At 39.2% G+C, this 26,900-nt stretch overlaps 3 protein-coding genes across 5 annotated transcripts in view; 2 read left to right on the top strand and 1 right to left on the bottom strand.

Annotated features, from left to right (window-relative positions):
* LOC141444281 (U-megalopygitoxin(8)-Mo12-like) overlaps positions 1 to 26,900 on the top strand; it is a 241,785-nt gene that overhangs the window by 87,971 nt on the left and 126,914 nt on the right. The gene's annotated exons all lie outside the window — the stretch shown is intronic.
* Positions 2,317 to 12,096, bottom strand: LOC141444279 (syntaxin-17-like). Of its 2 annotated transcripts, XM_074109774.1 has the most exons (6): positions 11,861 to 12,096; positions 10,494 to 10,689; positions 8,990 to 9,037; positions 7,511 to 7,680; positions 5,981 to 6,183; positions 2,317 to 4,530 (listed from the first exon to the last, which is right to left on the bottom strand). In XM_074109774.1, the coding sequence occupies exons 1-6, from the start codon at positions 11,978 to 11,980 to the stop codon at positions 4,311 to 4,313; spliced, it is 957 nt and encodes a 318-aa protein (XP_073965875.1). In that variant the 5' UTR covers positions 11,981 to 12,096; the 3' UTR covers positions 2,317 to 4,310. The 2 variants fall into 2 exon arrangements, with proteins under 2 accessions (XP_073965875.1, XP_073965876.1); XM_074109775.1 differs by lacking the exon at positions 8,990 to 9,037 and having other exon boundaries at positions 11,861 to 12,094.
* Positions 12,786 to 26,252, top strand: LOC141444095 (uncharacterized). Its single transcript, XM_074109530.1, has 12 exons — positions 12,786 to 12,983; positions 13,977 to 14,008; positions 16,220 to 17,093; positions 18,046 to 18,406; positions 19,989 to 20,050; positions 20,186 to 20,342; positions 21,399 to 21,600; positions 23,668 to 23,835; positions 24,173 to 24,335; positions 24,576 to 24,681; positions 25,054 to 25,165; positions 25,745 to 26,252. The coding sequence occupies exons 1-12, from the start codon at positions 12,968 to 12,970 to the stop codon at positions 25,868 to 25,870; spliced, it is 2,379 nt and encodes a 792-aa protein (XP_073965631.1). The 5' UTR covers positions 12,786 to 12,967; the 3' UTR covers positions 25,871 to 26,252.

Below are 26,900 nucleotides of genomic sequence, written 5' to 3'. Positions count from 1 at the left end.
TTTAATTGACGGATAAAATGTGACGCCGTCTCAGTGTATTCCAAAAACAAACAGAGACAACATCACACTTATCCATCAAATAAATTTAATCAAATGATGGCATGGCATGGTGCATATACTTGCCTATGTATAATACATTAGCATGCATTAGGTTGATAACAGTGGCCACATTTCTGATGCTCGCGTCACAATCAATGACAGATTTTCCATACAAACACTGCCATTTGGACTGAGATCGCTAGCATCAGAAACATTAGGCAATAGCTGCCTCAGTTTAGGCAGTTGGTAGTTTACAGCGCATCAGCAAGCCAGCCAGCACTAGCACTGCCTGCCCTGCGCGCTGCTCAATGCACACCATAACCTATTTATTCTCATAACGCCCGAGTCAAATTTTGATATATGAAACATTAAACTTTGTCATTTATGATAGAGTTTGAAGTTCAGATTACAATAAGTCCTTTATAAAGGAGTCTGGCTGAGCTTTAAGGAGGTTAACATTCCATCTGTGTTTTCTAATGTGACATGCAATAAATAAATGCAATTAATAGTATCCTAAAAAGACATTTATGAATTTATGAAACACCTGTGTTTAGCATAATAGGATGTTAGTTCTACATAAGGGCAAATACTCACTAACAACCTAGCCACATCAGAGCATGCTGTTAGAATTCTTTTAAGGGAAATTTGTCTAGCATTTCAATCGCTATCAGTTTCCTGTTGAATATGTGAGAGAAGAAGAGAAGTTAAGGCAATGAGCAACAGATACTATCATTTTACGAAAAACCTGTTCTGTCAGGCTCATATCTCTTATATACATAAGCACAAGACACTAGTAGTGCTGAAAATAGTAGAACTGTGAAGCTAGTGAGGCTTCCACGGCAGAAATTGGCATGCAAAGAATGACTTCATAAAGTAAGTGGTGTCAATTACGAGACGACCGGACCACAGAATGCAAGTTTATACATAATAGTGAACTCTTTTGCTGCTTATGTAAAGGAAAAGCCAAATGATTGAATAGCATGTTAAAACAATTTTTCAGACTGTGTTTCTGTTACTCGGTCATCTAATTACAGTATTCTTGATCATCTAACGATAAGAGGCCATTTAAACAAATTAGACATGCTCTAAGTAGACAAAATCATTACTCTGCCAAATATACAAAATATGCAAGAAGACAGTACATATTCCTGACAGGCACTGAATCAACCACCAGATTGAAGAAGTTAATTTCTAACGACTAGACAACGAGTCACAATGCTCAATACAAGTTTTTACTTTAACAGCAAAAAGTAATTGGTGTTATTTAACCGGCATGTATAATTATTGGTATCCCGCACAAGATACGCCACCTTACTTCAAAGACGCAATCAGTAGTAAAGTCAAACTATAGAACCGATATTCACGGGAATACTGAATACACAGACACGGCGATGAGGTTAGTTGCTGTGAGCGGCAGTTACTGGATGAAGCTACTACTAGTTACCAAAGCAAGCGTTTCAGCAGCTCAAACAGTACTCACATGCGTGCCATTGGATGGTGACAACACCGCGCGGCAACCCGTGCCCGTACGGCACGAGAGGCGGCGCGGAGGATTACGAACATCCCAACCACACGAACCAACAATCAACACACTCGATACTAATAACACATTCGAACACAATCACTTACACTAATACACGATACGGATTTTTCTATTACGTATACGATAATTTAAACACTAAGTTAAAGCTTCTTTCACAATTTTTAAATCGTTATGAAATTTTATTCAACGACCAGCCACCACGATTATCAAATAGGCGGCCATGTTTTTCATAAAAAAAAACCACAGATAACATAGATGCCAATGCGCCACTGACTTCACTGCCACTGCCACCGAGCTAGTTGAATATGGCCATGATCAAAAAGACGCGAACTTGTCTATGACAACAGCAAATTTTTCCGTGATTCAAATACTACGCGGGTTTGAAGCGGTTGTATGTACACGGATCCGTAAAGCAGAGTTTAGACTTGCAAGAAAAATCGTGCAAGTTGCATTACATTGCGAGGCCCGAGGCCGCGGCCGTAAAGCTGAGTTTGAAGTCTCCAATCAATCTCCAATCGAGCGCCACAATGCAACGCACGATTTTTCTTGCAAGTCTAAACTCAGCTTAACGATTATGATTGATAATAATATTAGTTTACGATAAATGAATTCGTACATACATGGATATTTCTGCTTAAACGGATTTCTTTATCGAATAGATTACAATAAAATGCCACGAAACATAAACAATGCACTTTACTTGGGAAAATACGCAATGAAGTGAAAAAACAGTATGTATCAGATACTTTATTTTATTGCTTAAGTATACCTAATATTACCTAACAATTAGATCCTAATTTAGTAAATAAACAAAAAAATACATCTAAATGAGAAACGATCGATCTTGCAACTATATTCTAGTCCTAGTCTATAAACTTTCATCCATTCTGACAATAAATAAAACTTTACAGCTTTGAATTCTACCCCCAAAATGTTACAAAAAAGTTATGATTATGTTATAATTCAAAATATCTAACATTCTTTCAAGGAATAAACCTAATAAACGTCACGCGTAGGTACATATATAGTCAATATAACAGACAGACAGAAAATATTAAACTAGATTAAAACAATTTACGTCAACAATGGAAAGAAAGAACATTCCACATTTTGCAGGTGGTAGGACCTGGTGCAAGGTCCGCCCGGATTGCTACCACCATCTTGCTCGCTAATCCTGCCGTGAAGCAACAGTGCTTGCACTGTTGTGTTTCGGCGTGGAGAGTAAGACAGCCGGTGAAATTACTGGCACTTGAGGTATCCCATCTTAGGCCTCTAGGTTGGCAACGCATCTGCAATACCAGGGGTATTGCAGATGTTTATGGGCGGTGGAGATCTCTTACCATCAGGAGACCCACTTGCTCGTTTGCCAACCAGTCAAATTAAAAAAAAAAGTTTTATTGCTATTAAAAAAATAAATAATAAATAATTATTCTATTGTTGGTCATTCATTCTTTACATATTGGGTTTAACTCATTAATCACACAAAACCACCGACACACAAATACAGCGACGCAATAATGACGCATTATATTATTCTACACTTGTAAAAACAAAGCACCATATTTTATTTACATTCATAACTATTATTAACGATATTGATATTATTATTATTCACACCATTAAAGCGAGACGATGTCTAGTTAAGTCACTATCTGTCGCATTCATAAATATCAATGAACAATGGGATTCAATTTAAATTTGTCTGAGTGCGGCAGTTAGTGTGATCTTGCACCAAGGCTGGGCTGATGTAACTATAATATACAGAATGATCCTGAAGGCGTGATCAGGATAAATCTTAAGCATGCTCTGGACCACGTCTCCACTTCACCAGTCTCCCTGAATATCATGGATTATAAAAGAACTAGTAGCGGATAAACAGCCGAGCGAGAGATTTATGACCTATTTCACGACTCATTCATCAATTTCACGTGACAGAAATCTATGATGCCATCTCTATTTGTTTTATCGGCAGAAACAGAGACAGCATTAGATTTATATTACGTCACATAAAATTTATTTATAAGTAGTGAAACAGGCCCTTAGAGAGATAAGAGACATTTTTGCCCTGGGCATCTGACAATCCGCCATAGAAAGTAGCATACGCAACAAATTAGAAAAATCTAAACTTTCTCGGAAACTATGAGACTTACTAAGGTCATTTTTCTATATTTGCTAGATGACCTGTCCATCATTTCCGCCATAAGTTTGTCGTACTTACGGAACACCTTGTATAAGTTCGTACCTTAACATCTCACGGTCTAATATCACAGCATAGATGACTTCAATACAACTCATATTTGCAAACAAACAAACAGCTTTTTATAAAATATATTACTCTATTCTCATATTTCTAAATTAGTATATTATTTATTTCCACACACAATTCACTCTCAGACTAGAATTACTTTGTGCAATTTTCGCTTTTAGCTATCTTCATTCTTATGCTACTAAGCAATTACAAACCATTGCTTAAATATAAACACGATGATTTTAATCGGTGATCAGAAATAACAAAAAGCGATAAGGACACAGGATATCAACAACTTTTCCCTATATTGTCCCTATGTTTTGATATAATTGAATTTTACAGCACATTGGTTTTTTACTGTAATGCTGTAAATTTTTTCTCTTGGACCTACTCTTGTGCAAAATAAATTAATTTACAAATTTGGAGCTTGCAAATCTATACAAGTTGCTGCGTCGCTTAGAAGCAGACGCAATGCTTTCGCTATTGCGTTTTCTTTTCCTCTTCAGGTTCATGCGGAGTGTCTTTTATGGCCAGTTGTGCTTGCCGTTTGTGGCCGAGCATCCTCGCCCCGCAGTATCCTAGGAAGGAGCCGGCTAGCACAGCGGCCGCACCCGCTTTAGCCCCCACTACCAACCCTACAGGGCCACCTAAAGCTGCTCCTATCACCGCGCCGCCGACGCCGTATGCACCAGCACGTAATCTGCAATAAAGTAAAAAAAAAATCGAAAATATCCCGAATACTATACCAAGCGAATGTCCCTAAAAAATATGCCATACGATTTAAAAATAAATTAATGCTACCATTCTCAAACCTAAAATTGCATTCAACTGGCGCTTTAGTAATATCCATAAAATGTATAATAAATTACCAAAACAAAATGAAAGATGGAGAAAAAGATAGTTATAATAATATTGTGATTAATTTTGTAATTGTAATCCTAATTGCTGCGCCCAACAGGGTACATAATGTGATCTCCTAGTTTAACTCACACCACCTGTAAAACCATTATGTGCAATAAAGTACCGAGTATTGAAAAAGTAAAAAAATACCCTTAGAAATAAACGTCATAAAAGACTATAGAGCTACATTTATAAAGCCCGAACCACAGCGCTGCCTCCTGTGTAATTTAATGCCCTATAATGAGGGTTACTGTGACAGTTGGTTCCAGACTAGTTGGCGCTAGTATCTTCTTCTTCTCTTTTAAAATATGGCTTTTCTGTCCTAATTAATAGGACAATTTCGCCAATGTCAAAGTAAACTCTGTTTGAGAGGGACGTTGTACGGCGGTTGTAGTTTTTGCAACTTGGTAGTAAAATTCCAGAAACCACGTGGAGACAACTTGCGCATTAAAAAACGTCATACACGAAAGCAATAAAGAATTTTGTGATCACTGTTCACTAAGGTTAATCGCCGCATAAAACACTATCAAAATTATACTTCAACTAGCCAAAGAAACAGAAATAGCAAAATTAGATATTGTCTACATCCGCCATGATCGAATGCTACAAATCGAATCCCGGCGCTAGTATCGTTCGTGAGGTCTGTTTGCCTTTGCCAACTTTGGCATTTACGTCACGTTTGTGATTGGTTAACTAACTAATGAGCCAATCACAAGCAAGACTGAAACGTCAAACGGACCTCTCGATTCTAACGCCATCTAGCGATATTTTGCCTATCAAGAAACCCTCATTCTTTAGCATCTGAGACGCAATTTAGCTCTCCATACTAGCTGCAAGTAAACACCGTAGAGAGATACAACAGAACCATTTCAATCGTGATGTGACGTTGTGACCCATCGTAAAACTTTGACACAGTAATATTAATTTATCTACATCCACATAGTAAATCCTCAATTATGCGTTCAAAAACCAGCATTACGACATACGTCGTCGCGGGAGCAGGTCGTGGGGCAGACATACCTACCTAGTTCTTGTTAAGGCAGGTCATTCTCAATGGTTCTTGAACACACGATAGAGGATTTAATATATGGATATAGATAAAATATTGTATGCAACTGTACGTAATTAGGCCTTAAAACACTCATGTGACCATATTATGAAACACGCTCGTGTTTTAAGGCCCCTATTACGACACAGTTGCATAAAATACTTGTCAGGCCTACGAGTATGCTATTGTAACTCATACTTACTTCTCAGCAGCAGACAGATGCGCCCTTCCGGCCGCGACGTTGACAGCAGCAGTGTCAACTAGCGTCTCCGCTTGCGTGACTTGTTCGCGCTGCGCCGAGGCCGCGCTGTGTGTGGCGACCCACACGTCGTGCAACGCGTGCAGTTCTGACTGCAGGGCACTGTAACTGCGAAGTGCAGCTTCGCGCTCTGATAGACTCAGCTCCTAAAGTCAAAACTGAATATGCAGGGTGTAACATTCAGATCGGTCAGTATGGGAAAGTCTGAAACTATAAGACATACGAAGATCTGTTATTAGGAACCATATATGAACTGCATTCATACATTAAAAAAAAAACATGTACTCAGTCTGGGAATTGCACCCGGTCGTTTTGAAAAATTAAACTTACATTATTTCTACTTAGATATCGGTAGTGTAGGTAATAAGCAATAAATGTTACTATGGGTTCGATTCCCGGATTGAGTGCAAGTTTTTTTAATGTATTAATGCAGTTTTTCTTGTTACTAAAATTGATGACATGGTTGCTGAGAACAAATATTCGTATGTCTTATAGTTTCAGATTTTTCCATACTGACCAATCTAAATGAGCCACCCTGTATAGCGTCAAATGTTAAAATGAAAAATGTACGGCTGCACGATGGGTGCTAAAGCTAATTGAGAGAGCACTATAAATACGAACTTTTCCGATGAAATACGATGAAAAACCATTATGTACGGTCAAGGACTAATTCATGAGCCACCATGGAACCACTTCACAGTAAACGTATTAATATTAATTTAGTGATGTAACGAATATTCGCAAAACATTCGCATTCGCGAATATTCGCGTATTTTTGAATATTCGCATTCGCAAAATTTCTGCGAATGTTTTGCGAATATGAATATCAGAAAAAAATACAATTATTAGATAATAGTAGGTTAATAAAATCAAAATACATTAATTTCTTATGTTTTTTTATACAAGAAAAAATAACTTAACATCGTATCGTAGGGCAGAAGTACCGGTTTTGGCCAGTTGACATTTGCAGTCTTATATAAAAAGTTATAGTATTAAAATAATATGTTTAGCGAGTTTTCAAAAGTTTATATTGAAACGAATAAACTTTATAATGATTTATTACTATAAATAAATGGCCATAAACGGTACAGTGGCCACAAAAGGTACTTCTGCCCTAATCACATTATCAGTTTTCACTTAATCATTTGGTATTATTTATTTATTTACTTTGTTCGGATAAACTCGGTAATTCTCGGAACAAAATACAAACGAAACGCACTTCGTTCGAACGAGACTGCCATAGAACGAAAAACTGAATATACGCATTCGCATTCGCATTCGCGAATGTCGGTAGCAGACATTTGCATTCGCATTCGCATTCGCGAATGTTCAAAAAATTACATTCGTTACATCACTTGTTAATTAATAATTAACAAGGAAAATCGTAATTAATTTTCCTTCGAAAAGGATCCATGGTGGCTCACGAATCAAAGTCCTTGACGTACTAGTCTGCAGTTTCATGTTCAAACTCACCCTGTCATCTATCTGTAGCTGCATCACGGGCACGTCACAATCGTCCCCCCCCTCGGCCCCGCGGCCCGCGGCGTGCGCCACGAGCCCCACAGACTCCGTCGAGACCGCACTGCCGGCCGCTGCCGCTGGGGCGTCCTCGCGCACTCGACACATGTTCATTGGGGATGATTCTGTAAGGATATAACAGGTTGTCCCGTAAGTAATACGACTAACTTATAAAGGAGATAGGTGGGCAAGTCATCTAAATAAAAAAAAAACCTAAGTCTCACCGTTATCGAGAAATATATATTTTTCTGTTTTTTTTTTTAAATATTGTGATTTGTTTATTTTCACATTTGAATCCAATTTTACAGTTATTCACTTATCTCTCTTATCATTTTGTTGTGCTACTTACGGGACACCCTGTAGAGGAAGTAGATCCTACTAACATTACAAAAGCGAAAGATGGAACCATATTAGTTAGAAGTATAGTTTTAACAAATGGATTAGTGTATGTAGGTATTTTGAACTATATTAAGACTCAGTTTCATTGGTCAATAGGGCGCATTCGGGGAACCGATTTCATTGGTCAACAGAGCTCGCATGCGAGGTACGGGAATGTCCCATAACGCATGCCATAGGGTCTGCATTTGAGTTTCACTAGTCGCTATTCCACCTGCACGGAGTCACCGCGTGATTGGCAATTAAACTGAGCCTTTATGTTTCTGCAACTCCAAGAATCCGAAATTTTAGCATAATTAGTCATTGCTTACTAGTGATGTAACGAATGTCATCTTTTGAACATTCGCTAATGCGAATGCGAATATTCAGTTTTTCGTTCTGGCGCCAAATTGTCTATGGCAGTCTCGTTCGAACGAAGTGCGTTCCGTTTGTATTTTGTTCCGATTACAGAGTTTATACAAACGCGTCGCGAAGTAAATAAATAAATACTTAATACCAAATGATTAAGTGAATAATGATAATGTGATTACGAGGTTGTTATTTTTTTTGTATAAAAAACATAAGAAATGAATGTATTTTGATTGTATTAACCTACTATTATTTAATAATTGTATTTTTTCTGATATTCATATTCGCAAAACATTCGCAGAAATTTTCCGAATATGCAAAAATATGCGAATATTCGCGAACGCGAATATTCGTTACATCACTATTGCTTACTTACAAAACAGACATGCACGCACACCATGTATATAATAGGTAGGTTCACATTTTGCATATGTTAATGGTTTACGGTTCATTTACATTAGACATATTTACGTGCAAGAATGGGGGTAGATACAGATCTACACAACACAAACAGCCATCTGTAAACTGCAATTGACCCGTGATCAGTGATCAGAACGCTACTAATTGCATCGGTATATCAGGAACGAATTAAAGGTAATCGCGACTTTACACTCCGTTGAAAATATGTCTAATATTATTCAGTGTTAAATGAATGAAAGGTTCATCAAGGTCAACTCTTGGAGCGCTCACCACGAAAGCGAGGCTTGGCGAGTGCGGTACAACCTCTGTCTATTAGTGCTATGAAAAAAAACAATAATATAACAATAAATAAATAAACATATAACTTAAATAAACTTGAAAAAATATAAGAAACCACTGAGTTTTTGCACAATGCAGCTTTCAATTATGGCCAGCAGAAGCAATGTGGCCTTAAGAGCGTTCATACCTGCTGAGCGGCCGTTGCATTTTTGTTAGTTTTTCTCGATTATTCCATAAAATTTAATGAAAATTCAAAAATGTTGTCTGAATTAATGTTTATTAACGGTTTTTAAAGAAAAAAAGAGTATATAACGAATAATTATTGGGGTAGACACATTAACTTATATATTCAGAAGTGTTCTATCAGACAACATTTTTAATTTTCATTCAATTTTTATGGAATAATCGAGAAAAAGTAACAAAAATGAAACATTAACAGTTAAGCCATTAAGTTTTATTTCTGATTTAAATTATTTATGAAAAGTCTCTAATTTTATTACTGCATACAGACCAGCTAATAAATAAATAAAATAAATGAGATTTCAAATTCTGAAAGTCTTTCGCTATAATTGACCAGTGTTGTAATCACATTGTAATAAATAATAAATATCATGGGACAATTTTACACCAATTGTCCCACTCTCTAAGCAAAGATTGTACAGTCGAGTATAAACTTGTGAGCAAAAATTTGATCAAAAATATCTGAACACGCTTCTACGCCATTAACAATAGAGTTGTGTTCAGATATTTTTAATCAAAGTTTTGCTCACAAGTTTATGAACTCGACTGTACACTATGGGTTAGTACCCATAGTGTGTGTTGCCTAGTGGCAAGCAAATAAATACATACTTATATACATATGAAACATTCAAGACTTGAGAATAAACATTTGCATTTTTCAAACAAATATCTACCCTGACTAGGGATCAAACCTGGTTTACAAGCACGCTCAACATTAATGTTAAGCTGACACTCTGTGTATGTCATACTGTTAAGGTAAAATTACGCAAAAAAATGTATCACTTTCATATTTCAGTGCAATAAAAGTACTCTAACAGGACGGTCACATTTTTTACTTAACAATCCGTTCTGCTAACAGTGTAACAGTTACAACACAACTTCAACACATCTTCAACATTCGTAAATGCAAGGTCTATTAAACTAGTAGACCCTACTCTTGGGATCTCAAGTTTCATAGACAGGTTCTCTGACCATATTGAATGATATTGTAACGGAGAATACTCACGTCATAAATCGAGTTTAGCTCAACATGTGTGTGTGGGTGCGCGTGTTGTGGCAGCCGCCGAGTCACATTGCTCCTAGAAAGAAGGGCTACAAATTAGCCCGAAAGTTGTCGAGCTAAACTCGATTTAAGACGTGATTTATCCGTTACAATATCATTTAATATGAGTCTCATGGTAGTTTCATGTCCAACTATGGTTCTCTAACCGTTAGGCTATCTATCCAGGTAAGATAATAAAACTTAACCACTTACCTAAGTAATCCATGATAGCTTTAAGCGTGAGATCCCTAGAGCGCTGCGTGCGCGCATCGAAGTTGGGCTGGTCGGCGGCGCGCACGCGCGAGCGAAGCGCCCCCAGCTCGGCGAGCAGCGCGCGCAGCCGCGACGCCGCGCGCGCCGCGCCCACCGCCTCGCCGCGCACGAGGGACATCTCGCCGGACTCTTCATACTGCATGCAAGGAGTCCATGGAAGACCAGATGAGGTTCCACGTAGGTATGGTAAAAAAGGGGTGTTTTGGGAATATAGTAGAAATGTAGCAGCAGAAAAAAAGTTTGAGAACTCGTAGAATCATTTATTGTATCAGGGCCCAATTGCATAATAAAGTACAAGCTAATGGTATTAGTGAATTTCAATACAAAATCGCTAATAATATTAGCTTGTACTTTGTTATGCAATCGGGCCCAGGCATTACTTTGCGGAGGTCCATATCAATGAACTGTAACTGTGTTATAACAGCTATGCTTATGCAAATAATGTGTGTTCATGCACTTCCTCCATGTGCACACTGACACACACAGCGTCTAACATCTGGTAGCATGGTGAACCGTTGTGTTGCTCTGAAGATGAGCTTTAGTTGGTGGTGATACAGGGTTTTGTGTGATTTGTGTGTGTTCTTACAGTGTGGAGGTGGAGGAACTGTATGAACACACATTTCTTGCATAAACATAGCTATCATAAGGTCACGGGTGAGCTAAGTACCTAATTGGTTCAGCTCATTTAAATTACATTGATTGTGACACCTGGAAATATTGAATACTGGCAATACAGGTTGTAAAGAAATTGAGAAATTTACCAGAGCTTTGTATTTTCCTTTCCGTGTACAAATTTTAAGGTTGCTTTTTTCTACTATATTAGGTATTTCTACTAAGAAGCTGTAATATAACTTTGTTATTTTTTTTACTTTTTCAAATTCTTTGTCAACAGAATTAGTCTTAAATATATTTTTACTACTACAAGTGTTTCTTCAGGTATTTTTCACTGCAGAAATACAATGATGGCACCTCATTTAACAATTATTAATTAAAATGCTTCATTGTAAGCCTTGTACATAATAAAACAAAAACATATTTATAAAAAAAAGGAATCCGCTTCTTGCCTGTCTTAACCCTAGAGAAACAACAATATGTAAAACTTGAAACACGATCAGGGAACGCTCTCACTAATAGTTTCCTTTATGTTTTATTTTTACACCTGAACCGACGTCATTTGAACAAAAAATATTACGCACTTACAGTCTTGCGAAACATATTCTTTGTTCAATATGAGCTCAATATTTTTAAGTTAGTGGGTCAGCTATTAGTTATTAGTTTGGCAAATATTCCAAAATAGCTTGGAGTACCTTGATAATGTTAGCCTTGTGTTGTCGTAATAATTCCAAATGGTGCGGAATCGCGACGTCGTTAAACTTGGAGAGCGAGAGCTCTACTCGCTTCAGAGGCAATTGATTCTCCTCGTCCATATCAACTTATTCTTTTCACTATTGCTAATAATTTTACATTCAATTTGGTTCCAAAACTTAAAGAACAACAAATATCAGCAGTACTGTAATTGAAGGAGACAGACAGACACAGTAAATTGGCTTGTCGAACTGACATTGACATTTGAACGAACCTATTTGAGTGTGTTTATAAACTGCCAAGACAATTGTTAGTGTGACGTGGTCATTTATAAACTGCTGAGATATAAACATGAACTTCAGTGCTGCCAACATAGTAAATTTCCCACTAAAGTTGATGATAATATCAATGCACTTTTAGTATTTATTAGGACAAAAACTAAATAATTCTGCAATTTGTATAAAGTAATGACGCTGCCATTGTTTATTAATAAATTTACGTGTGAAGAAACAAACGAGTAAACTGAATCGAAAAATACCATTTTGTTAGTGGTAAGTAAAGTAAGCCACTTTTAGTGCTTATATACTACTTTCATCACAGACTTGAAATATATTTCAAATCTGTGACTTTCATTGAGCGGTAATCTGCAGGGCTACTACGAAACTCGAAACACGAAGTTCGTATCGTACCGTCCCTCTCGCTCTCGTATTAAATAGTATAAGTCTCAGAGGGACCGCACGACACGAACTTCGAGTTTCGAGTTTCGTAGTAGCCCTGCTGTGTGCTGTGCTATCAGTTTAATACATCAGTGTGTGCTATGTGCTTTGGGGGTTGGGGGGGTCTGGAAAAAAAAGTTGGCAGCACTGCAAATAGTCTATGGTGATTCGGTCTATGCTATAGACTACAGAAAATAAATGGCATTATATTTTTTTTACATTTACTTGCTTGTGCTTGCTTGGTGCTGTGCTGCCTGTCAATCTGATATTCTGATCTCTGGTGTTAAAAATAAAAATGCTTCGTTTTTACTATCTTAACGTGTGAAATTGTTATTTTATGGTTTAATTTTAAAGTATAATCGTTGTTACTGTGTGATACTAGTTTAATCAACAATGGACGTGGACACGGGTATGTTATTGTTTGATTTAAGTACGTAAAACTCCGACATAACCTCTGGAAGAGTTTCTAGAATGCTAGATATCATTCAAAGAATATGTTTACGTGTTATTTTTTTATAACTAACAGTTAACATGATTCTATCGTGATATTGAGGTAAAATTACTTGTCCTCTACAGTTAAGCTCGGGCCCAGTTATTCTTATCTTTGTAACAGTGGTTTTTAATTTACTGTAAGTAGCTATTTGATTCTCAAACGAATATCCTCAATGCTTCTGTAAAGTCCGAAATAAACACGCTTTTGCGGCTCATTAATTCGGTTTGGCTATTATGCATGGACTTAATACTAAAATGTGACAAGTTACAATTAGCACAAGATTTAAATCATACACTTATAGGAATGTATGAATCTGAATTAGTGTGGTATTTTAGACAGACAAAACATTTTGAAAAAGTAATTGAATAAGTAAGTAAATTAAAAAAGCTGGTAAGCTTTTTGTGCACAGAATCCACTGGATCAAAACAATTCTGTTTGACAATGTCTATTATTCAAACATCAACTCTATTAATAGTTTCCTACAGTAAAAAGCATGCCCGCAGAGGAGTAAGAAGTATTTGCAATGTGCTCAACTATAATATAACGAGTAAAATTTTCCTTGATTAATCCTCGATTTTGTAATGTGGTGCAGCAAGAATCTAGTAATCAAACTAGAAATGTGGTAAATAGGTAGTGTAGTGTTTTGAAAATATGTTGTATTTTAGGCATAAACGGACTAAAACCATTAGTTACAGCAATTTAAGTTAATCAAATGATTTCACACTTCATCTACATAATTCAGGTCTGGTTTCACCATGCATTGATAAATTTCATGGGGCTAATATCTGTGATGCCGTCTCTGTCAGTTTTGTCCGAACAAACAGAGATCGCATCACATTTATCTGTCACATGAAATTTATCAATGATTGGTGAAACGGACCCTTAATATGAAATTAATTATTGTTTCAGGAGGCCGTAGCTCGCGTTCACGCAGCAAATCTGTAAGTGAAAAAGCAATTTTCTGTAAAGTTTTATTTGTGTTATTCCAGAAGAGAATGAATAAGGTCTTATACTTATTATATCCTATACATGTTAGCAAATCAGTAAGTGAAAAAGTTTTCTGTAAACATACAATGAGGGCTATCGTTTTTTGTCTCACTAGATGGCGCACTGTTGCGTGAGGTTTTTAAGTATAGCAATCAAAGTTTGTTATTACGGGTGTGAAAACAAAGTTTAGATTAAAATCATATTTTAATACACCTTAGAACCGTACCATAAAAATATTGAGCATGCCACAGTGTTGCATAGTCCCCGTTTTGTTTGGAAAAAGGGAGGACAAAGGTTTCCAAAAGACAAAACTGTCTCAAAACACAGACATTCATTGCCCCAGAACGCATATTTGCCATAATTAATTTCAGATATTGCAAAATATTCACAAAATTATTCTAATTATAAATAAGCCCGCGTAGCTCACCCAAGAACTATGAGATTTGACATTTCGGAGACCTCACGCTACACTAGCGCCTCTAGCGGCGAATTCATACGCGATAGCCCTCATTCAACAATGTTACATTAATAGCACAAATTGAGCAATTGCAATAGTGTACATCCATTTAAGGTGGTTGGAATTGAAGCATCAGAACTAGGACATTAAAAACCGGTTTTTAATGACCTAATCAGAACAACTTGTTTGTACAGAATTGCCAATAAATTAATTTAAAATGGTTGTACAGTCACGTCTAAAAATATGTTATACACAAACAAGGTTGCATAAATATGTAGTCATACATTGTATCAAAAATATTTATCTATTACTGACACCAAAAAATTGTATTCATTAAACTTTTTCAGTATTATGTAATCACAAAATGCTTCAGAAAGTTGCATACTTAAATAAATTCCATTTAAATGTATCCACTCGTAGGCAAAAATAAGTATACATGAATGGGTTCCATATACATATAACCACACCAATTTGGCAAATATTTGTATACGCCGTTTGATTCATAAATATGTAAACCCGATTTGATATTTTGATTCGTTTTGAAGAATTACTGTTTTGTTAAGATTACATGTCTGTCTCTTTCGTAACCTGCATGCGGGCAGGGACATACATACTACGAATCATACTCCATTAAAATAATATATACTGGTGACCCGTTCCGCACAACACGGTTACGGTATACATAGACACCGTGAATCACACTATTTATTTGTGAAAAACCGCATCAAAATCCGTTGCGTAGTTTGAAAGATCTAAGCGTACAGACAAAAAAGCGACTTTGTTTTATACTATGGAGTGATGAATTGAAAGTAACTCTGTCTGTTCACTGTTCCGGTATCACGCTACAGTGCGGCTCTACCACTAACAATTAACAATATAATTAAAATAAAAACAAAAAAATGCTTAGTGCACCTTTCTGAGAATGACCCTAAACTGAAATACTTAATATTTACAAGTCAATTCAATCTAAGGACTGTCAAGTGCGTCATAGAATAATCGTGAGATAGACGTATGCAGTGACAAGTCCGCACTGTTTTCGTGAATTGTCAAATCAGTTAAATATACAACTTACGATTCTATGCCAGTCAGACAAGGTTTGTTGTTGCAGTCTGGATACATATTTATGAATCAAACGGCGTATACAAATATTTGCCAAATTGGTGTGGTTATATGTATATGGAACCCATTCATGTATACTTATTTTGCCTACGAGGTGGATACATTTAAATGGAATTTATTTAAGTATGCAACTTTCTGAAGCATTTTGTGATTACATAATACTGAAACAGTTTAATGAATACAATTTTTTGGTGTCAGTAATAGATACATATTTATGATGAAAATGTGTGGCTACATATTTTTCAAAATTTTTTGTGTATACATACTTTTAGACGTGACTGTACATATTTAGCTCATTAAATAGTGTAGTTATAATGGCAAATCCTAATCTTAAAATGATTAAACTCCTATTAGTTAGAGTGATTATAATTAAGAATAATTAGTTAAATGAAGAATAATTAGCTGAATGAAGTAATTATATTTTTAATTTCATAGGTGGTCATTTAGGGCCTGTTTCACCACTTTTTGGCTAACTTTAAGTGACAAATATCAGTGATGTTTGTTTTGTCCGAATAAACAAAGACGGCATTACTTTTATCTGACACTTAGTCAACAAGTGGTAAAACAGGCCCTTAATCTTTCTGCGCAGGTGGAGTCAGCATCAAAGATGTCTCACGACGGTTCCCGTTCTCGGTCGCGCTCCGCTTCTTCCTCTTCGTCGGCCTCAGCCCGTTCTCGCAGCGGATCCCGCAAGTCCCGATCCCGGAGTGGATCGCCCGCGAAATCCCGTTCCCGCAGTGGATCGCCCGCGAAATCCCGTTCCCGCAGTGGATCGCCCGCGAAATCCCGTTCCCGCAGTGGATCACCCGCGAAATCGCGTTCTCGAAGTGGTTCGCCCGCGAAATCCCGTTCCCGCAGTGGATCGCCCGCAAAATCCCGTTCCCGTAGTGGTTCGCCCGCGAAATCCCGTTCCCGCAGTGGATCGCCCGCAAAATCCCGTTCCCGTAGTGGATCGCCCGCAAAATCCCGTTCACGTAGCGGATCACCAGCGAAATCCCGTTCACGCTCGCGCAGCGGTTCTAGAGCTGCCTCAGCTTCTCCGGCGCGCTCCAAATCTAGAAGCAGATCGAAGTCTAAGAGCCGTTCTCGCAGCGGCTCGCCCGTTAAGTCTCGCTCTGGTAGCCGCTCCTCGCGTTCCCGCAGCGGATCGCCTAGAAAATCCCGTTCGCGTAGCGGCTCGCCTAGAAAATCCCGCTCGCGCAGCGGTTCCGTCCGCTCGGTTGCCTCTCGCAAATCGCGCTCGCGTTCCGGCAGCGGTTCGCCGAAGAAGTCGCGTTCGCGGAGCAAGTCGCGCTCGCGTAGCGGCTCAGTGGCTTCTGCCCGCAAGTCTCGTTCCCGTAGCGGCTCGCCGCGCAAGTCTCGTTCGCGGAGCGGCTCGCCGCGCAAGTCTCCCAGCAAGTCGCCGGCCAGGATGGAGGTGGATGATCAGGAACCGGCTGCGGCGGGAGACACGTCGCCCTCGCGTAAGTACCGCCAGAAGAATACGGTATTTGACAACTCCTGATTTTGCCATATCTTAATATTATTATGAAAATATAGATAAACAGATAGTGTTTAGTGAAGAGAAAATTTAAATCGGTTGAAAATTGGATTTATAGTGATTTTTTCGAAAAATCTATATACCTGTGTCTTTCTCAAACGCTTTTCTCTATGCAGCAAGTATGGCGGTACTGGCGTGTGACGTCACATGCCAGTATGTCTTTCTCTGTCTAATCTTGAATTTCAAACCTTTATAACTTTGTTATTTGTAAAGGTAGCTTAAAAATGGTTTTTCTATTCGATAACAGGCATTGTGTAGTTTTAATTTATAAAACATATACAAAATAGTCAAATACCGTATTAGAGTCTACGCAAACTGACGCGATGGACGCATATTGAAAAATAGTATGAGCAGCGCTGACTGCGCGCGTCGCGTGCATAGGATTGTACCTGCACCCGCGCCAGCTAGCGTAGGCCCTTAAATCCAAAGGCTGTTTTTTGTTTTCAGAAATATTTCACTCACCCTTTGAACCATAAATAATTATTTAATTATCAAGGTCAAACATTTTCACAATCGATTTCATATGGATTTCTTTGGGAGATGTACACAATTCCTTAATGAGATTGCAGTAAATAGGTTTCATTTTGGTATGTGATATAAGTTCTTGGACTTCACCATAGCGAACCAAGATTATTGAATCGCTACTTGCTTAATTACTACTTATTTCATTTTTTATATTTTTGTCATTTCATTTCACTGTTGATAATTTAGCCGATTATAAAAAAAACTTATAACTATTACCATTAACAAAGCAGAATAGCATTACACGGTCATATTATGTTATGAATAATTGCAAGTGGCTCAGTAATTCTGGCTTGCGACCAATGAAAGGTCAATCAGCAAAATAATTATAACTGCAATTTTTTTTCTTTCAGTGAGCACAAGAAAAAGCCGATCACGATCCAAATCAGCTGGCCGCAAGTCCGCTTCCCGATCAAAATCTCGTTCCAAATCCCGCTCAAAATCTCGCTCGAAATCCCGCTCTAAGTCCCGTTCTAAATCGAGATCTAAATCCCGTTCCCGTTCCAAGTCTGCCTCGCGATCGAAGTCTCGCTCTCGATCCAAGTCGAAGTCCCGTTCCAAGTCGCGATCGCGGTCGCGGTCCGGGTCGGGAAGCCGGTCGCGCTCCGGTTCGCGTTCCAAGTCGCGATCTCGGTCCAAGTCGCGATCTCGGTCCAAGTCTCGATCTCGCTCCAAATCTAGATCGCGCTCTGGATCTGCGAAGTCCAAATCGAAGTGAGTACTGAAGTGATTTATTTGTAAAAACTAATTCGGTTATCGCGCGCTGTTCCCTCGGGAACTGTAAATTTTTCCGGGATAAAAAGTAGCCTATGTCACTCACTGGCCCATAAACTATCTCTATGCCAAAAATCACGACAATCCGTCGCTCCGTTTCGACGTGAAAGACGGACAAACACACAAACATACAAACATCTTTGGCAGCCGTTTAAATCCACTTGACCAGTGATGTTAGTGGTTTGTTTACAAATCCGAACACTTTACTAAATTTAAGAAAAACACAAGCAGATATATCGAACCATTTTTTGGTATTTTCATGATTTTAATGATTGTAAGGTAATATAATCATATATTTTGCTAAATACTCCTGCGTCCTTGTGATATGACCAGAATTAGGATGTGGGATGACTCTATCCCATTGCCTGGCTAGAATGTGCCTGTGTGGGAATTCTTCCCATGGCCCGATTAGATGTTGGATCTCTTTGGTTTTTGTTATTTATTTTTAAATTTGAATACTTGAAAGTATAGTATAGTCTCACACCTAGACAGGCAAGTGGATAAATACTTACTTACCTCATTATTTTTTTGGTTAAAAGCAACACAATTATTTAATTTTATGATACTATATCTACAAAAAGAAATTCTTCGGGAAAGTCTTTAAAAGGTGAATTTATAGCTTGGTACATGAATTCGCTCTAGGTTGAACACAAAAACAGTTTTATTACTTACTTGAGTTTTTATGACATGACAAGACTATTTACCGGGCCATGGGAAGAATAGCTCCCGCACAGTTAAACTCTAATAAGGCCATGGGATAATGTCAACCCACATCCTAATTCTGGTCATACACAATAATGCATGAATATTTAGCAATGTTTAAGATTACATTACCTTTCAACACTCAAAATCTACAAAATATCAAAAAAATGTTGGACCTAATTACACTTCTGTTTCATAGAAATTAAGGAAAGTGTTCGAATTTCTCCGTAGTTTACTGAAATTAGAGTGCAAGTGAATTTAAACGGCTGCCAAAGATATATTACGCGATTTAGAAGCGTGTTGTGAATTAAGATCATAATATACTATTTTCAGGGATTGACAAAATATTTTGTAGGAGGTTTGGAGTTAAAACCTGACTATGGTAACCAATAAAACAATGACATGTAAATGTGGCCATTGCGGCCTATTTACTGAATAAATGATTTGAGTTTAGAATTTTTGTAGCTTTTTAGTTTGAAAGAACACAAGACACAACAATAGTATTAAGTACAAATAGACAACACGTAGGAAAGTATGTGTCATTGCGGTTGTGAATCAGACACTTGCTCAGTATAATGCTGAAGCTGTGCTGTTTTAATGTTATTTTATCTCATCTTCATCTCAATTGTTTTTTTTTAGACGGCCATTTTGCACTATTTTTAATAGATTTGTGGAGTATCTCTAACATTGTAGTTGTTGGAGTGAATATAGTTTTAACACGTTCGGCCCCCAGTGACAACATCTGTGACTTTTTAGTTCTGTTCTTTAGACCCCATTGTGTGAAGCATTGTATTAATCCGTAATCTGTTTTAATCCGTAGGTCTCGTTCCCGCTCGCGGTCTCGCTCTAGCTCGCGCTCCGGCTCGGGATCCCCTCGCACAGGTACTCACTGACACACTCTAAAACGCCAATTAAAATATACATAAACATACATTTAAACGCAGTTGTAGTAAATTCTGGTTCTGAAGGAGTCGAAAAAAACAATTAAAAAAATATTCAAATGCCTTTCATCATCAGGTCAGGATGCCAAGAAGCGCCGCACCGTGCGTCTGCAGAGCGACGACGAGGGCGAGGCCGGGCCCGAGGGGGGCGAGGGGAGCGGGGAGCCGCCCGCCGCCGCCCCCGCTGCCGACGACTCCTCGGACGACGAGCTGGCTCCTGACTCCAAGACCTCGTGAGTACCGTAGCTGTGAGAGACCCCCCCCCCCCCCCACACCTGCGTCTTTCGTGCCAGCGTCGACGCGACTGTTTTCTAGGATTAGCGGTGCTGTCACACAGCGGCCGCAACAAAGCGGTGAATGACGTCACCAGAACGTTGGCCCACATAGACAACGTTCTAGTGACGTCATTCACCGCCCCATTACGGCCGCTTCATGACGGCACCGCTGATCGTAGGAAACTAAAGCTTAACCAGGCGCACGGCAGCCAGTCAGCGTTGGCTTCACGTAACCGCGGCGTCGACGTCACAAAACAGAAATTAGAAGAATAAAGAAAAAATAGTATACTGTTATTATTATTGTCATTAAGATGATCTCATTGCACTAGGTATTACTTGTCTATTATCTATTCATCTTGATACCACATAAGTTCTAAGTTGTTATTTCTAGATAAATGTATAAGTAGTTTATTTAGCTTAATTATATAAAAGTTAATTTATAAGTGTCCCTAAACCTCTTCCTAAAAAATGCATGAGGTTAAATAGCAAATATGTTGTATAAGTTAATTACCTAATGTAATTAATTTTAAAATTGCTGCGCCCCAACAGGGCATCATTTTTTATATTTTTTTGTAAAAGGTGTTGCAATAAATAAATACTGAATACTGAATACTGAATACAGATAGGTCAGAAGTCAATCGCATGTATGTACTTCACTTTTCATACCTACGCTCGGCGGTCGCTCTAGGGTTGTCAACTATGGCTTATGCACAAATAGTTATTTGTGTCACAAGGGAGCAAAATGGTGTATTTACGGCGAGGGCGTACGTTGAATCCAGAATGTAGCGAAGGTGTCTGCAATGGAATCTCTGCGGCCCTTGCCGGGGCAAACATCACCGCCAGCAGCCACACAACAGGGCGACCGATTCATTACTCGGTTTTTTATTTTATTTCATGACATGTTTGAGAAAAAGTGAGGTTGCCGGCCCCGCTACGCTCCGCCGTCTATATCTGCTTGGCCGGCAACCCCCTACTTCCCGGCCTCTACAGTAATGTACTATATCACATCTACAGGCAAGAAATGGCCGGCGGCATGTCAGACTTCGAGATAATGCTAGCGCGCAAGCGCGAGGAGCGCCGCGGGCGCCGCCGCCGCCGCGACATCGACATCATCAACGACAACGACGACCTGATCGCCGCGCTGCTGCAGCAGATGCGGGCCGCCGCCGACCAGGACCGAGACCTCAACCGGCGGAACCAGCCCGCCGTTAAAAAGGTCAGTCATACAAGCCCTCAACACAATACAAGTAGTTCCGACTTCATACTTTTATTATATTTGTGTATCGTTGCGTGAGTCACAGACGGTTCTGGCAGAAAATCAGCGCTGCAGGCGTTTAACGCTTCAGCATAATGCTGAGTCAGCGACCGTTTCACTTTTGCGGGGACACACAACATTGTGTATATTATATTTACTATTTTCATGTGTTTTCGGTATTTTTTTTATTTTTAATTTTATTTGTGTTAATTTTGCTGTATATGTGTGTCTTCTGTGTTAGTGAATAAATGTCTTCTTCTTTCTTTCTTTCTTTCTTTCTTTCTTTCTTTCTTCTTTCTTTCTTTCTTTCTTTCTTTCTTCTTTCTATTCTTCTCTCTCTCTCTCGACCGTTTCACTTTCGCGGGGACACACAACATTGTGTATATTGTATTTACTATTTTCATGTGTTTTCTCGCTGTATATGTGTGTCTTCTGTGTTAATGAACAAACGTCTTCTTTCTTCTTTCTTTCTTTCTTTCTTTCTTTATACTAGCGCCCGAATCGACGCACGCACACAGCCAAGCGTCATTTACACGGCCGCTAACCAATCTTCGCAGGACAAAACTACGCAGTGCCGCGCGGCCGGTCGCTGGTCGAGTGCTGTGCCGCGCCGCCCGCTCTATTCGCCCCCGATTCGATTCCGTAACGTGGCTATAGCGCTCGGTACTAACTTCATAAGAATGAGAATTTATTCATCATGTCAGCCGAAAGACGTCCACTGCTGGACATAGGCCTCCCCCAAGGCTCTCCACTCAGACCGGTCTTGTGCTTTCCGCATCCACCGCGATCCCGCGATCTTAACCAGGTCGTCGCTCCATCTTGTTGGAGGCCTACCGACAGCTCGTCTCCCGGTCCGCGGATGCCATTCGAGAACCTTCTGGCCCCATCGGCCATCCGCCCTGCGAGCAATGTGCCCCGCCCACTGCCACTTTAGTTTCGCAATTCTTCGGGCTTCGCAGTGTCTTTTCGTCCAAATTACCGCAGTGTTTGAAGTCAAAAGTCTTTGACCAGTGTGTGTTGTCAGTGATGACATACGGATCTGAGACGTGGGCGCTAACGATGGGCCTCATGAGAAAACTCAAAGTCACTCAGAGGGCTATGGAGAGGGCTATGCTCGGGGTTTCTGCGGGATAGAATTAGAAATGATGATGTCCGCAGTAGAACTAAGAGAATTTATTATGTGATAAAATTCAACAACAAGTCGTTTCGAACTTGCCGCAATCATAAGGTCGCGGATGAGCAAAGAAATTCTTTTAGTTCATTGATATGGACCAATAAATTGTTTAAAAACTTTGAGTATGGCGGATGTCCCTTAGCCAATTTATGAAATGGCGCCATTTCACGATATGCCAGGAATTTCGTGATCTAGCGGATTTTACGATCGGCCGCCGACATATATATAAATATAATAGCATCCTTTATTTATAAAAATGATACCAAAGTATAGTATTTACAAATATATGTCATTTATGTTGCCTTTGTTCTACCTACCCTGACCTTCTATATTCCAAATTCCGTTTACCAACTAACCCTAACTTGATAATGGCTAAGAGAAACACTAACCCCAGGTCCAGTAAAAAAAAAAAATAAAAAAAACCAGATGTCAGGAAAGTACCAAAAAAGCACTGCAATTAAAGTGGTGGCCTAGTGGTTTGACCTATTGCCTCTCAAGCAGAGGGTCGTGGGTTCAAACCCCGGCTCGCACCTCTTGAGTTTTTCGAAATTCATGTGCGGAATTAAATTTGAAATGTACCACGAGCTTTGCGGTGAAGGTAAACATCGCGAGGAAACCTGCACGAACCTGCGAAGCGATTCAATGGTGCGTGCGAAGTTCCCATTCCGCACTGGGCCCGCGTGGGAACTATGGCCCAAGCCCTCTTGTTCTGAGAGGAGGCCTGTGCCCAGCAGTGGAACGTATATAAGCTGGGATGATGATCAATTAGTAAAAAATCACAACACTAATTTTTTTCGGGTCGCAATTTGAAATTATAACTGCTTCAGGACATAACTTCAACTCTTTATTTCCAGGTGTCCATGCTAAAGGCAGCGATGTCCCAGCTGATCAAGAAGGACTTACAGCTGGCGTTCTTGGAGCACAACGCTCTAAACGTGCTGTGCGACTGGCTGGCGCCGATGCCCAATCGCGCGCTGCCGTGCTTGCTTATAAGAGACTCCATATTGAAGCTGCTGCAAGACGTGAGTGTTGACGCCATGTTTATTTCGTTGGAAAGCTATGCAGTCGAGGTAAATGATATATTTACACTTTACTACCTTATCGCTTTCACTTCGTATTTCAACATCTGTATAAAATTGACAGAATGCATACAGTGACAAGTTACTAAAGTGTAAAGATGTCTTTGACCTCGACAATAATGGAATTGGTATGCGACATTACTGTCGAGCTAGCGAGCCAGCATATTTTTTTTAAATTTTCACTGACCATAAACTATGCCCTTCGCCTTCTAATATGTAAAGAATAATGTCAACTTTTATGGATATTATATTATAAAAAACACCAATTTTCTGTTCGCAGTTCCCATCAATAGACAAGTCGCTTCTCAAGCAGTCCGGCATCGGCAAAGCCGTGATGTACCTCTACAAGCACCCAAAGGAGACCAAGGCCAATCGCGAGCGCGCGGGACGCCTCATTTCCGAATGGGCCCGACCTATATTTAATTTATCTACTGATTTCAAAGGTATTATTATAGTATTTTATAAAGTTCCCAATCCGCACTGGGCCCGCGTGGGAACTATGGCCCAAGCCCTCTTGTTCTGAGAGAGGCCTGTGCCAGCAGTGGGACGTATATAGGCTGGGAATGATGATTATAGTATTTTATGCAACTGTTGTACAAGTGAGGTCTTAAAACGCGAGTTGGCGTGGGTAGCGATATGAGCCGAAGTTATGCAACGTTTTATTAGATTCTTTTTCGTTGCAGCGATGACCCGCGAGGAGAGACAGGCGCGTGACGAGGCGATGGCGCCGCGCCGCCGGCCCGGCAGCCCGCCGCCCGCCAAGCGCGCGCGCGCCGAGGAGCCCGACAAGTGAGTACCGAGGATTTGGGGGGCACACCTGTCCTCCTACGGCCCAGTGTTATTTCACAAAAGTCAAGCAATGCATGATGACCAGTGGGCGGTTGACGGGTGCAATTTATGTCAAAATTATGTCGAACGTTATGACTATAATTGGTTTAAAAAAGAAAATAATATTGAAAAATAGTTCATTGTTGTATTAAATAATCGTATTTTTTTTCTATATTACATATTTTCAGTGCATACCTTTTATATCCACTTATGTAAAAAAACTGCCTACCCTGGAATCGACACAATGGCACGACAATCTACGACTGCAAATCGGTCCGGTCGTTCGATAAAATGCCGGTATTGTAATCAAATTTTCTACTTTCTTTTTCGCAGGACGGTCCGGCCGGGTGAGAAGGGCTGGGTTGCGCGAGCCCGCGTGCCTTTACCCTCGAGCAAGGATTACGTAGTGCGGCCCAAGTCCACAAGTGATATAGACATGTCCCGCGTAAGTGTGCTATCTAAGTAAAATATAATTAAATTACAGCTATTTAAATAGGGTGGAAAAATATGGCCCCTGGATCCCGAAAATGCCTTAAATCCTTTAGTTAGCTTTATTTTACTAGAATATATTTTTAATTTAAAAAAAGGATCTAAACTGCATTCAAAGATACTCTAAAATTAATTAAATTTGCTTTCATGTTTACCTGTTCTTTGTGTTGGAATTGAGAATAAATTTCAAAGACCAAAATGTTTATTAGAGAAATTTCACCAATAATCAATAATCTTATTAATTAGTTTAAATAAACTTTGACTTTTGACTTTTAGCTAGTTCGATTCTCAGGCGAGAAGAGCGAATTTAGACAACCTTTGATTGCTGTTTTCTTTTGATTTAAAAAATAATAAAATGTTTCCTTTGAGTAAAATAGCTAACTAAAGTTAAGGCAGTTTCCTCCAGGGCCCATCAATATTTTCCGCCCTGTATACAACTATCTGGACTAAAGTACATTAAAAAAAACTAAAACCTTTCTCCATGGCTATAAGCTTTTAGTCTATACTTGTTTCACCGTTACCTATCTCTCCCCAGGTAAGTAAGAAGAAGATGACCCGTTACGAGAAACAGATGAAACGGTTCATAGACCAGAAGCGCATGCGCAGCGGGTCGCGGCGAGCCGTCGACATCTCCATAGAGGGCCGCAAGATGGCGTTGTAACAGAACGATGCTACTTTACAATGCTGGCACAAACATACGGCTAAGGATAGGGATGTAACGATGTATCGGAAAACCGATAATATCGATATATCGACACGCAAATGTATCTATTTGTGTCAATGAGCCAATTGACTTTTTAGTGTAGGTTGTTGCCATGAGTTTCTCTGTATCTCTTGAGTTACTTATTAAAAGTATGTTTTTTTTTGTGGTACAGATCCACTAAAGTTAGAATTCTTTCATGGCCATCGATATCTATGTATAGACTGCATGTTTTTACACGGCGCACAAAATAAGTTCACAACGCGGTTTGGTGAACGTGTCACTATAGTTTGTTGACGTCCGTGACAGGAGTTCTGTCAAAGTAATATTGATGTTTGATGCGCCGTGCAAACAGCTAGTCAGTGCCGTAAGGTACCTACATAGATGTCAATGTTCATGGCTCATCTCCTAGGCATGCTACCATTGCTAACATTTTTCTAACTAAGTGTATCACTGATGCCTGAGTTAAGGGAATAGCATACACTAAAAGTTGATTGACCGCACAATGATCCGCCGATACCGATCGATATATCGATTTTGAAAAAACTCAATATATCTAAATGAAATATCGGAAAGGCGCGCTCAAAATGGAAGAGTAAAAGCTATTACTGGCAAATACTGAGCTGGAAACACCGACTATTTAAGTTTTTTTTGTTTAAATGCGTCGTTAACGATAAATATTTGTACAGTTAAGAAATTACATAGTCAATGAGTGTTTGATACAGCTTATAGAACTTAAAAGGATTTATTTATACGAAATGGGATGAAAAACTAAAAAATGTCGGTAAAATAAAATATCGATATATCGACAATCTAGGCCGATACATCGACCTGTTGATATCGATATGTCTGCATCCCTTGGGACCGTGCAAAGCAGGTGGTGGGGGGAGCTGAAACGATCACAGCGCTCACTGCGGCTAAAAATTAAACCAATGGTGCTAGCACGAGCTGTCTGATTGTATAGTTCTGCAGTAAACATTGTTTTTAAGTT

This window comes from Choristoneura fumiferana, chromosome 29 (genome assembly GCF_025370935.1).
Source record: "Choristoneura fumiferana chromosome 29, NRCan_CFum_1, whole genome shotgun sequence".
Classification (NCBI taxonomy): domain Eukaryota; kingdom Metazoa; phylum Arthropoda; class Insecta; order Lepidoptera; family Tortricidae; genus Choristoneura; species Choristoneura fumiferana.
This window is presented reverse-complemented; position numbering and strand designations above follow the sequence as displayed.

Coding starts and splice junctions, on each gene's coding strand:
- LOC141444095 (XM_074109530.1), top strand. Junction 23,836..24,172: donor TATTGAAGCTGCTGCAAGAC/GTGAGTGTTGAC, acceptor TTCTGTTCGCAG/TTCCCATCAATAGACAAGTC. Junction 24,682..25,053: donor CGCGCCGAGGAGCCCGACAA/GTGAGTACCGAG, acceptor TCTTTTTCGCAG/GACGGTCCGGCCGGGTGAGA.
- LOC141444279 (XM_074109774.1), bottom strand. CDS start 11,980: ATGGACGAGGAGAATCAATTGCCTCTGAAGCGAGTAGAGCTCTCGCTC. Junction 7,681..8,989: donor CGCCAAGCCTCGCTTTCGTG/GTGAGCGCTCCA, acceptor ATATCCTTACAG/AATCATCCCCAATGAACATG. Junction 4,531..5,980: donor CATCTGTCTGCTGCTGAGAA/GTAAGTATGAGT, acceptor ACTTTATTGCAG/ATTACGTGCTGGTGCATACG.